This window comes from Spermophilus citellus, assembly GCF_964194105.1.
Source record: "Spermophilus citellus genome assembly, chromosome: 9".
Classification (NCBI taxonomy): Eukaryota; Metazoa; Chordata; class Mammalia; order Rodentia; family Sciuridae; genus Spermophilus; species Spermophilus citellus.
The window spans coordinates 121,062,450-121,075,291 of NC_138191.1; the positions used below are offsets into that span (position 1 = coordinate 121,062,450).

Genomic DNA, 12,842 nt, shown 5'->3' on the forward strand with positions numbered 1-12,842 from the left:
CCTGGTCAACCATGTAGAAATGTGGCTGAACAAAACAGTGTTGAAACCCGAGTTCTGAGGCGTGACTTGATTCCCCACTTCACCACTTTCCTTCTGGGTTCTTGTCTCTGAAATTTTGAAGATTACAATCCATGGACAGCCATGGAAGGGAAGAGTGAAAGGAGCAGGATTCATTTAAGTGAGCAGAGACAGAACTCCCCTCAGGGGGGAGGGAGGGGTCCCATAACAGAAAGACCCATTTTGATGTGCTGGTTTAGGAGGTGATATATATATATATATATATATTTTTTTTTTTAAATATAAGTGAGTTTTTATTCATTAAGCTGTAGTACTTACAGTTCATGAAATTTAAACTATACAGAAAGCAATCATAATACCTGCTGAGACCCTGGTCTGCTTCCCCACATATATATATTATTTAGGAGGTGATATATTATAGAGCTTGGAGCAAAATCTGTGTAAAATAAGCACTGAAAAAGTATCTAGGCTGTGGCCTCCCTATAATTTCCATCCGGGTTCACCCCTACCTTCTGTTTTCCATCTGGGAGGCCTAGGAGTAGACTGGAGGTGTTCCCACAGGGGAGCCTCAAGGTATTTTACATTAGAAATAGGTCTTTGCGGTGCTCAGTAATAGTCTACCAGTTGGCTTCCAGGTGTGGTTCCTGTGTTTGAATAAGACTGACCATTGATATCTTTTATTTTTTATTATTATTTTTTTAATACTGGGGATTGAACTCTGAGGCACTTAACCCCTGAGTGACCACTCAAGCCCTTTTTAAAATTTTTGTATTTTGTTTAGAGACCGGATCTCCTGAGGGCCTTGGCCATTGATATTCTTATTCAGTGTGACCTGATGCCCACAGACTGCGTGGAGAAAACCTACTAGGCCTGTCGGTTTAGATTCTCAGTTTATCATTCCTTCCTCTAGGGCATGGGGCTGGACCTTCTGAGATAAAGTGGGTCTTACGACCTACTATCAGACAAGGGTGGGTCAGAGAATGTTTTTATTGCCAGCTTTTGGACAGAAAGGTGAGGAGAGATTAGAGTTTTTGGTATGTGCCTGATGGAAGGAAAGTCCTAGTTTCTATGGTCTGTCTTGACAAGAGAGATGTGAGCCAGGAACAGTGGACAAAACCCAGAATATATGTATATCATAATATCACATGCATCATGGAAGAGTAGTGACTTAAATCTACTGTAAATTTTTTTAATGAAATAAATATGTGATGGGGCTGGGGATGTGGCTCAAGCGGTAGCGCGCTCGCCTGGCATGCGTGCGGCCCGGGTTCGATCCTCAGCACCACATACCAACAAAGATGTTGTGTCCGCCGAGAACTAAAAAATAAATATTAAAAATTCTCTCTCTCTCTCTCCTCTCTCTTAAAAAAAAAAAAAAAAAAGAAAGAAATATGTGAGCATGCCTGTAGACCCAGGAACCCAGGGGGATAAAGCCAGAGGTTCGTAAATTGGAGGCCAGTATCAGCAATTTAGTGAGACCCTCAGTAATTTTTCAAAACAAACAAAACAAAAAAAGTCAAAAGAACTGGGTACTTAGCTCAGTGGAAATGTGACAGCAGTGCTCCTAATGTTTTGAATATAGCCCTTGCTGCTCTGCCACTCACTGCAGCTTATTTTTTAAATGGACGTGATTCTTTCTCTTCCTCTCTAATCTCAGGGAAAATAGGATTACCTTTCTTCCCCATTTTAGACATGTGTCCTTGAGTACGCACCGACACAGGAACAAAGTAATCCAGATTTTGCGGATGGCAACAAAAGATCTCAGAAATTGGGGCTGGGGATGTGGCTCAAGCGGTAGCACGCTCGCCTGGCATGCGTGCGGCCCGGTTTCGATCCTCAGCACCACATACCAACAAAGATGTTGTGTCCGCCGAAAAACTAAAAAATAAATATTAAAAAAAAAAAAGATCTCAGGAATGACTATCTCCCAAATTAACAGTGGGATGACAACTCCAGCAGAGAACACCTGGAAGGTGGCCTTTGAGTCACCTCTTTAAAAGCCCCCTGTTCCTGCTGATGGGCAGAATGACAGTCTCTGGGACTTCTTTTTCCTTTTCCTTAAAACCATGCCCTGGGTTTTGGACTGGCATGGGAACAAGAACTGAGTTTTGGGTAACAGTAAAGCGCCACTGAGTTCAATCCTCAGTATCAGAAAGTGTGTGTGTGTGTGTGTGTGTGTATAGAATTCAAATAAGACAAAAAATTTATTTTATTCCAGTATTGGGGATTGAATCCAGGGCCCTTTATAACTGACATCCATTCCAGCCCCCACCCCTTTAAAAATTATTCCAGGTGTTTTTTGTTGTTGTTGTTTTTGTTTTTCTGGGTGTTTAACCACTGACACATCCTCAGTCCTTTTTTAAATATTTTATTTACAGACAGGGTCTTGCTGAGTTGTTTAGGGTCTTGCTAAATTGCTGAGGCTGGCTTTGAATTGGGGATCTATCATCCTGCCTCAGCTTTCCAAGTGGCTGGGATTACAGGCTTGTGCCCCTCTGAGCCCTTTTTATTTTATTTTATTTATTTTATTTTTTATGGTGCTGGGGATTGAACCCAGGGCCTTGTGCATGTAAGCCAAGCACTCTACCAACTGAGGTATATCCCCAGCTCTAGCCCTTTTTATTTTGAGACAGGATCTCATTAAGTCACTTAGGGCCTTGCTAAGAGGCTGGCTTTGAACTTGTGATCCTCCCATTGGACTTCCCCAGTTTCTGGGATTACAGGCATGCACTACCATCCTGGCCAGCATCCTAGCTGTTTTTTAAAATTTCATTTTGAGACAGAATCTCACTAAGTTGCTGAGAGTGGCCTTGAACTTGAGATCCTCCTGTCTCAGCAGCCAGCCTCAGAACAGAATAAGGCAAAAAAAAAAAAAAAAAAAAAAAAAAAAAAAAAATTCCAGCCTCTAGAGGACCTGAGATTACAGGGGTGTTCCACCAAGCCCAGATGATTGACATTCCCTAACTTTTTAATAGTCTTTAATTATGTCTTTAATGTAAATCCCTGGCAGTAGGGCTGTAGGTGAACATTTTTAATTGATGGTTTTGATATAGAGCTGAGCTAAAATGTAACAAGTACTAAATTCATTTGTGTTCTCAAAGAGTTTATAATCTAGTGAGGATGTAACCGAAAGCTTGGTCCTTGTCCTGGATGCCAATCCAGTAAAGAAGACAAGGTCTTGAGAAAAAAGGAAAAGGTTTTATTGCTTGGCTAGCAAAGGAGAAACACAGGGGACTCCTGTCCCAAAGACTGCGATTCTGCCTATCCACAGGAACAGGGGGCTTTTGTAGAGGTGATTCAGAGAAGGCGAGATTGGGGAGGGGAGATCAGGAAGGAGAAGGTTAGGGAGAAAAGATTAAGGAGAAATTTAGGGAAGATTGGGAAAAAGGAAAAAAAACATGTAAGTTTCAAAGCGACAAGGCATCAAGTGAAACAGGGAGACAGGTGATTGCCTGTCTGAGATGACCTGCAAGACTTTATACAGGGGACCTCAAATTTTACTATGCAGAAACCAATTCCCATGGCCTGGGAAGGGGGCTCTCTATGTAGGAAGAGCTTGTTGGCGACCTGATTGGCAGGGAAGTAACCAGCACGAAATCCTTTCTACATAGTTCAGCTTGGGGGCCGTGGATTGACTGTAGTAAGGCATTGCTTTAAGTGTCCATAAGCGGGTAGGACACCCAGCGGTCGACCAGGCACAGGCAGACGGTATCACCATGCTTGGCCCCTTCTGCCAGCATCGTCCAGGAGTTTGTCCGTCTTTCTGGGGGCCTCATGAGGGGCTGGTGTTTGTGGTGTCAGTTCTGCCCAAGTGGCACTTGTTAAGGAACCTGACGCTACACATCTGTGATCGCCTAAGCAGATACTCTTGGTAGGGTTGGAGGTAAAGCCGTTCCCTTCGGATTCTAATCAGTGCGCGTTAAGAGTGGCTGAACTGAGCCGGGCGGGGCGGTGCACGCCCGTCACCTCCGAGACTCGGAGCCTGAGGCGGGAGGATGCAGGTTCAAAGGCAGCCTCTCCAATTTGGCAGCATACTCCGCCCTCAGGATTAGCCCCCGCCCGAGTGGGAGGGAAAAAACACACACAGGACCTCAGGGGAACACCCTCCCTCGAGGGGAAAAAATGATCAATCCCGGGGAGACACGACCTGAGCCCCGGGGCCATTCCTGCTCTCTGAGCAACCCGAGTGGATTTCTAGAAACAAGGACCCCATAACTTTCCCGAGGGGCGGAAGAGTGCGCGCAGCGGTCACCTAGTCTTAATTTAGCAACACCAAGCAGCCGCGTGGCGATTAGCCTCGAGGATCTTTGGTAGCAGTCAAGGCGGCTCCTGGGGGCCCACGGGCTCAGGGGGCCCTTGCTCCAGGCAGCGCCGCGAAGCCTTTGCAGCCGGCCCCTCCCCCTCCCCGCCGGTTTTGCACACGACGCGCGGAGGGCTGCTTCACACGGGTTGGCAAGGGCCGGGGATAAAGCCGGCGGGCCGGCGCGGGGCTCAGCGACTGGCCCAGAGACCTAGAGTGCTGGGCGCACCGAGCAAGAGCGGCAGCTGCAGGGGACAGTCGGCACAGCGGCGGCAGGGACCTCGTGACAGGTGGGAGTGTGCGGTGCGGCCAAGAACTCCGCGCGCAACCTCTAGGGCGCACGGCTTAAGGACCCGCTTCGGGACGCGCAGGTCCCCATGGACACCGTGGAGAAGCAGCACCTGTTGGAATGCAGGCGCGGAATCCAGTAAGGCGGGAACCGGGGGAGAAAGGGAATTCGGGCGGCGTCAGACGCACCTCCTCCTTGGCTCTCCCGGCTGTGGTTGGTTTCGTCGGAGGCCTAAACCGGGACCACGCGGGAGGGTGGAGTGAGGCCCGAGGAAAAGACCGTGATCCTGTAGCCCCAGGGATCGCTTCTCCCGGGAGAGTTCTGTACTACCCGACCCTTGCCTCTCCTGGTGGGGGAAGGTAGCGGGATGCCTGGGGCCCCACCTCCAGTCCAGCACTTTGCCCCGGGGCAGGCCCGCTGTGAGCCCGCCCTGCGTTCCCCAGTAGGTCAGGGAGGGGGAGGCTCTGCTCCTCTCTCTGAGACCTAGCTCCGTTCTCTCCTCGATTGACTGGACAGCCTGCCCCTTGGCCGGTTCCCAAAGTCACTCCAACACGCTTTGGAAAGGATGGGGGAGGGAATACACCCATTCACCCCACCACCACCCCCAGGGCCCCTAGACTCCCATTCCCTTAGCATCTTCCTCTGAACTCGGCCTTCCTACCTTTTGGCCAGGGACTGCTGAACTTGGGAGTGTCCTAGCTGGTCTTCCCTTGGACACATGGGAACACCAAGGCCTCACAGAGAGATGGGACTGGAGTCAGCCCTCCTTGCTCCCATCATCTCCCTGCTGAGTGATTTCTCTCCCTTCCTCCCTGGCCAGGTCATACATAGGATCTCTGTGGCGGGAGGGGAGTGGATGGATCTCTCTCCCCGAGCCTGGCCTGAACTTTCAGACTGTCGATCTGGTCGCTGGGAGCAACCATTACTGCCATGCTCAGAAGGGTCCTGACAGTCACTGTGACCCCAAGAAGGAGAAGGCCCGGTGCCAGCTCTACGTGGCCTCTGCCATCTGCTTGGTGTTCATGATTGGAGAAGTCATTGGTAAGGACTTTTGGGCTCGCCAAATGAAGTAGGCTAGGGGGCTGCCTGGATGTTCCCTGTATTACAATAGCCCCAGGTGCTGTGCACTGAGGAGCTAAGTCCTCTATATGCTCGTCATCTCATGTGCCCCTAGGGCAACCCCTAGGGCAACTTAGACCTACAGTGCTTGCTGTTATTCTCCTTATTTTACAGGTGATGAAACTGAGGCATGTTAAGGTTAAGTAATCTTTCAAAGATCACCCACATCTAGTAGATAGGGAAGGTCTGAATTCCTAGAAGGAAAGAGCATGTACTGATTACCTATTATGCTTTCCAGGTCCTATCTAAACTTGATTTTCACCTTGACCCTTCAAGTACATGTTGTTAACCCTTTTCACAGACAGTGGAAGTCCAGGCTCAGAGTGTAAATCCCTTGCTCTTGGTTGTACAGCTAATGGGTGGAGAGGCCATTGAACTCAGTGTCTTCTTCCAGAACCTGTGGGTCTCCCCTGCTGCACACAGTCTAAGGAGTTGGCTCTTTGGTGAACTGATAAGGACCTCCTGACCTTGCCCTTGCAGGGGGATACCTGGCGCACAGCCTGGCCATCATGACAGATGCAGCCCACCTGCTCACTGACTTTGCCAGCATGCTCATCAGCCTCTTTTCTCTATGGATGTCCTCCCGACCAGCCACCAAGACCATGAACTTCGGCTGGCAGCGAGCTGGTGAGGACCCCTGTTGGGCTGGAGATGGGGTTGAGGGAGGGTGGGTCAGAACAGGGGTTCTTAAGGTGGATTGGATCCCTGAGTAAGGTCAGGAGGGTGACTTGGGTAGGCAAAGAAGCTGTCAACCTTAGGTGGCCTCTGTCCTCTGAGAACTCCCAGTCTGGTGGAGTAGCCCCGGTTCCAGTCATCCAGGAACTCCTAGTCTTCAGGGAAGCAAAGTTCACCTTCTGAAGGAAGCAGTGGCTCAGGAACCCCGAGAACAAATGACAATGGCATTAACACTGCGCATAACTCCATGGATCAACTCTGGGGGGAGGGTAGGTTAGCAAAGCCTGCTGGGAGACACAGGCTTTAAACTCTCCCTTCACTTCCCACCAGCCTCGTCATTTTCCTCCTCATGGGGGATGGCCCAGCCTCTCCTCTCGGAAGCCGGCCTAACAAAAGGAATATATTTTAATAAATCAGTTTCTTTCCATGTAAAACAAACAAGTCTGACCCAGGGGAGTTCCCCACCACCCCCTAGTACTGGGGATTGAACCCAGGGCACTCAACCACAGAGCCACATCCCCAGCCCTTTTTATTTTTGGGGGGGAACCGGGGTCTCATTAAATTACTTAGGGCCTCCTTAAATTTCTAAGGCTGGCCTCAAACTTGTGACCTTCTTGTCTCAGCCTCCTGAGTCACTGGTATTGCAAATGTGAGCCACCTTGCTAAGCTTCCAGATGAAGTCTATTTTTTTTTTTTTTTTTTGGTACTGCGAATTGAACTCAAGGGAACTTAACCACTGAGCCACATTCCCATCCCTATTTTGTATTTGAGACAAGGTCTCACTGAGTTGCTCAGTACCCTCACTGTTGCTGAGTCTGGCTTTGAACTCGCAATCCTCCTGTCTCAGCCTCCCCAGCCGCTGGGATTACAAGCCTGCTCCACCGTGCTAGCCCCGATGAATTCTTTTTTTTTTTTTAAAGAGAGAGTGAGAGAATTTTTAATATTTTTTAGTTCTCGGTGGACACAACATATTTGTTGGTATGTGGTGCTGAGGATCGAACCCGGGCCGCACGCATGCCAGGCGAGCACGCTACCGCTTGAGCCACATCCCCAGCCCCCCCCCCATGAATTCTTAATCTCCTTCTCTCATGTTATAGTCAGGGATGATGGTGCATGTTCTGTCTCGACCTAGTTACTTGGGAGATTGGGTAGGGGGATCACAAGTCTGAGGCCAACTGGGCAATTTAGCAAGACCCTGTCTCAAAATAAAGTTGTAAAGGTGCTGAGGGTGTAGCTCAGTGGAAGTGTCCGTCTAGCAGGTGTGAGGCTCTGGGTTCCACCCCTCAGTACCACAAATGGCTCTGACATTCTCAGATATGTGAGTGGTTGGGAAAGGTGCCAGCCACCCCTTCCGAGAAGCCCAGGCGAATCCAGGCAGAGGGGAGGGGAGGGGAGAGCATGGAGGTGGGGGAGCCCCCCTCAGCTATAGGGCTCTGTGCTTAGGTGGCTTTGGGGTGTGGGTTCTTCTCCAGAGATCCTGGGAGCCCTGGTCTCTGTGCTGTCCATCTGGGTCGTGACTGGGGTGCTGGTGTACCTGGCTGTGGAGCGACTCATCTCTGGGAACTATGAGATCGAAGGGGGGACCATGCTGATCACGTCGGGCTGTGCTGTGGCTGTGAACATCATGTGAGTGTGGCCCCGATTCCCCACGGGTGGCCCCTTCTCACACTGTACCTTTGTTCTTGGAAGAAGGAGGCCATGTCACAATTGACCTGCAGTGGGAAGGGATAAGTCTGGTTGCCGCAGATGTCCCTACAGACATAATCCGGGTCTTTTTTTCAAGCGGACGTGGCTGAACTGGTCTCGGTGGGAGCAGTATTGTGTAGAGCAAAGGAGTGTCATTTGGGCTCCCTCCCTTGTGCAGTGGCCTCGGTTTCCCCATTTGTGACATGGGTGAACTGGATGACTTGTGCATGCCCTCCTGCTCTGAGCTCTGTCAGCGGGCATCACCATGCCCAGGCTCAGCCTGGCATTGGAGCTGAGCCCTTTCTCCTGTGGCTCAGAACCAAGACCACACGGGCTGGGCTCTCACTTGGCCAGAGTGTGGGGGCTTGACATTTTTGCCCCACAGATTTGGGTGATTTGAAGCGCCTACTGCTACCTCAGTGATCCCTGGGCTTTGTCTCCACTTTTGTAGAATGGGGTTGACCCTTCACCAGTCTGGCCACGGGCACAGTCACAGCCATGGACACAGCCACGAAGACACCAGCCAGCAGCAAGAGAACCCCAGTGTCCGAGCTGCCTTCATCCATGTGATTGGGGACTTTTTGCAGAGCTTGGGCGTCCTGGTTGCAGCTTTTATTCTATATTTCAAGGTCAGAGATGGGGACAGGAAGGAGGGTGGGGCTAGGGCCAGGGAGTGTAGATCACCAGGAGCTTCTCTCTGCACATGCACTTTCCAGATTCTAACATCTTCCTAGCTCGGGGCAAAAGGCTGGGGAGAGGGAAGGAATGGTTATCCAACATCTACCAAGAATCATCACCTCTGGTCTTCACACAATCCTGAAGGGTGGGTGGTAGTGTTTTATGCAGCTCAGAAAGGTTTGGTGACTTGCACAGTGTCACACAGCTGGTTAGTTGTGGACTTGGGACTGTGTTGCCTGTCCATTACCCATCACAGAGGGAGTGAGGTGCTGTGGAAAGGCCAGGCATTTGATTTGAACCGTGTTATGCCAAGTGAGTTGCTTGCTCTCCCTGAGTCTCAATTTCCCCATCTGTAATATGCGGGTGGTGGACCAGATGCCTGAGATTTTTTTTTTTTTTTTTTTTTGGTACCTTTGCCTATGTCTCAGCCCCTCAAGGAAGGATGAGTAGGAAGGGCTTGGGCCTCACCCTGTGCTGTGATCTCTCCTGCCTGTTCTGGAATAAAAAGGAGAAACTGGGAGGCAGGGCCAGGGTGAGGCTCACCTCCATCCTACAGAGGGAGCCCCTCTCCCTGACGTGCTGGGTAGGGGGAAAGGGAAGCTGAGCTAGTGACTGAACCCCGAGTCTGCCTTCTGCTTCTCCTGTAGCCAGAGTACAAGTATGTGGACCCCATCTGTACCTTCCTCTTCTCCCTCCTGGTCCTGGGAACGACCTTGACCATCCTGAGAGATGTGATCCTGGTGCTGATGGAAGGTAACATGGACTCTGGACTTTTTTTTGGCCTGTGGCTCTCAAGCTCTGTCCGTCTACACAGGGCGTGGGCGGGGCTTCTGCACACCAGCAGGGAGCCCGGATCTGCATTTGCTGGAAAACCTCCTGGGGCCCCAGGTTGATCTTGGCCTCAGCTGAGCCCTAAGGTGTGCCAGTTCCTGGAACTGTCCCCAGCCCAAGTGTGCCTCCTTCCCTGCTGGGCATGGCCTCTGCCTACCCAGGTGGCTTCTGGGTGGTGTCTGGTAGCACCTGGAGTTCCCACAGACTCTAGGCAGGCCCTCCATCTCTAGTTACCCTCCCACAGGAAGTGGGGTCAGATTGTGCTCCCATGGCACAGGGGACAGACTGAAGTTCTGAAGGGGATGGTCAGCCTGGGACAGTTACTGAGCACACCCTGTTGCAGGCCCTTCCTGCAGCATCACAGGGCCCAAACCATGCTCCTGTCCTGGAGTGGAGCTGCCCTGAATTACCATCTTATTCACCTTGGCTTTCTTGTGCTTTAGGGCTTTGGGTCCTAGGCCAAGGTCACACGTTTGGACTTTAATGGGTGCTGGCCTGGGGTCAGCAGGAGAATGTGACTTCAGGTCATAACTTTTCTTTTTTCCCCCCATTAAAAAATAAGCACTTGTTAGTCAGGCACAGTGGTGTACTTCTGTAATCCCAGCGACCTGGGAGGCTGAGGCAGGAGGGTCTCAAGTTCAAAGCCAGCCTCAACAAGTTAGCAAGTCTTTCGCAACTTAGAGAGACCCTGTCTCCTAAATAAATAAATAAATAAATAAATAAATAAATAAATAAATAAATGGCTGAGAATGTGGCTCAATCCCCAGTACCAAAATAAATACATAAAACACTGATCGAGCACCTACTATGCCCCAGGCACTGTGGTGAACAAGAAGGATGGTTCTACTCACATGGAGCCTCTGTTCTAGAGGAGGAAATGAATTAACAAGGTTATTTCAGATGATGTGGGAGCAGGAAGGTGGCAGGCGGTATGACAGTTTGGGGAGGTGGTGGCAGCACCAGGCCTGCTGGCCAAGGAGACCCCCTGAGAGGAGAGGGCACTTGAAGAGCAGGGTAGAAGGGCAATTTCCTTGAGCCTCTGTCCCTGCCGTCCTCAGGGACTCCCAAGGGTGTGGACTTCACGGCGGTACGTGACCTGCTCCTATCGGTGGAGGGGGTGGAAGCCCTGCACAGCCTGCATATCTGGGCACTGACCGTGACGCAGCCCGTGCTGTCTGTTCACATTGCCATTGGTGAGTGGTGGGGACCCAAGGCGGGGCGAGGGGAGGCAGCCAGGGGCTGGGAGTACTTGATGCACATTACTCATTTGGCCATAATGATCTCATTTATCCTTGGGGAAAAAAAAAAAAAACTGAGGCTGGGGGTCAAGGCCTCCTCGCCCTGGCCCGTGCTTTCAGACTTGGTCTCTCTCGTGTTCATGATCAGCCTGTCCTGTTCTGCTGGGGTTAGCATGACATGGGGCTCCTGATCCTGCAAGGCCAAGCACTGAGTAAACAGGTCTCCCTCGGTCGTCTCTTCCTCCAGCTCAGAACGCAGATGCCCAGGCGGTTCTGAAGGCGGCCAGCACCTGTCTCCAGGGGAAATTCAACTTCCACACCATGACCATTCAGATCGAGGACTACTCTGAGGACATGAAGGACTGTCAGGCATGCCAAGGCCCCTCGGATTGACTGCCCAGCCAGGCACCAGCTGAAGCATGGCCAGGACTTGCAGGTGGCTGGACCCAATGTCCCACAGCCTCCACCAGGACTCTGCCTACCCACTGTGTTAGGAACCAGGTTTATAATGCCTCTTTCTGCTCCGGGTTCAGCATGGAGCCCTGCCTACCGCAGGGGTCGACCTCTTCCTGGCCTCCCCTGTTTACAACAGCCAGTGCCTGGGTGGGGACTCAGCCAATGTAAAGCCAGTTTAACCAGGCTCCGGATCCCCAGGGTCAGCTCCGGAGGGCTGTGTTCTTCAGAGCTGACACCCATAGTGGGGAGGCATCGAGGTACAGCCTGGGACAGCAAAGGGGAGACTGGCCTCAAGGTGTCCTCACTGACCTGCATCTCCCACCTGCATGATTGGCCTTTGCCTATGAACCTATAAGAAGCCCCGGAACAGAACCTCTACCTCCGCCATCGCCATGACAATACGGTTTAAGGCCAGGGGATGGGGGACTTGTGAGAGTTCCCTGAGGTGGGAAGCCAGGGGCCATCTGAGGCCTGTCTGGGCCTTAGTCATGTGTGCCTCCCTTCCTGGAGGGGGAGACTTCTTACTAGGTAAGAACCCGATGGGTTTTATCTTTCCTTATTTCCTAACCCAGGAAGCTGTGCCAACACAGGAAGCCTTGCCTCAGGTGGGGGCAAGCCCGCACAGCCCCAGGGCCACTTCTCTTGCCCTGATATACAGGCTGTCCAAGGACTGCCAAGCCCGAACTCATGAGTGAGCCTTTTCTGTGGCCTGCATGTGCAGCCCAGGGCCCTGACTTCCTGGGGCTTGTGCATGAACAGTTCTAACTTAGGGGCTGGGTATGTTTACAAGATATAAGAGCGGAGACCTGTCCCCAGTCCCACAGAGTCAACACACTAGGGAACCTCAGGGCCTAATGTCTACCACTGCCACCATGAGCAGATGACCTTGGACAGTGGGCCTCTCAATGCCTCTTGTCTGGAGACCAAGAATGTAACACCTACCTCACAGGCTTGTTGTGAGGACAGTCTGCCAAGCACCAGTGGTTGTTGGTGAGTAGTTCCCTTCATCCTCCTGGAAAGGGGACTTTGCAGTCTGAGGCTGCTTGTGAGAAGCCCCCTCGGCTTCCCAGCCTCCCTAGGGGTAGTACTGAGCTCCTGTCCTGCCCACTGTGTGTATGTGGGGGGGAGGGGGCTGGTCAACTACATGCCCCTCTGAGCCTCTCCCCATTAATAAAATGACTTCTTTGTGCCTTTCTTCTGGTGATGTAGTTCAGGGGGTCCTTCAACCCCTCAATATCTGTGGGATCAGGGTTGGCCTGGAAGTAGGGGCCACTGTTTGTAGCTGCTGCAGTTGACTCTAGTCTCAGAGGGCCCACTCTTTAACTCCTGCAGGCCCCAGCAAACTGGATCCTGGGCTTCACTGTATACCAAGTCCTTACACCCCTCTTGAGAGACAGGCATTGCTGTCCTCCATTTTTAGAGAGACTGAGTCACTTGCTTGAAGTCACACAGCCAGTATGAGGCAGGTCTAGGATTTCTGCCTCCATTCCCTAGACCACCCCTATGGCAGGGGGTGGGGACATGCCCTGAGTTGCATGCTGGTACAGTATGA

General features: G+C 51.4%; 1 protein-coding gene across 1 annotated transcript; it reads left to right on the forward strand.

The window, feature by feature from the left end:
- Positions 1-2,853: 2,853 nt before the first annotated feature.
- Positions 2,854-12,472, forward strand: SLC30A2 (solute carrier family 30 member 2). The gene is made up of 9 exons (XM_081308595.1): positions 2,854-3,445; positions 3,480-4,745; positions 5,428-5,648; positions 6,207-6,353; positions 7,874-8,027; positions 8,539-8,716; positions 9,413-9,518; positions 10,655-10,789; positions 11,082-12,472. The coding sequence occupies exons 2-9, from the start codon at positions 4,696-4,698 to the stop codon at positions 11,225-11,227; spliced, it is 1,137 nt and encodes a 378-aa protein (XP_081164721.1). The 5' UTR covers positions 2,854-3,445; positions 3,480-4,695; the 3' UTR covers positions 11,228-12,472.
- The last annotated feature ends 370 nt before the right edge of the window (positions 12,473-12,842 follow it).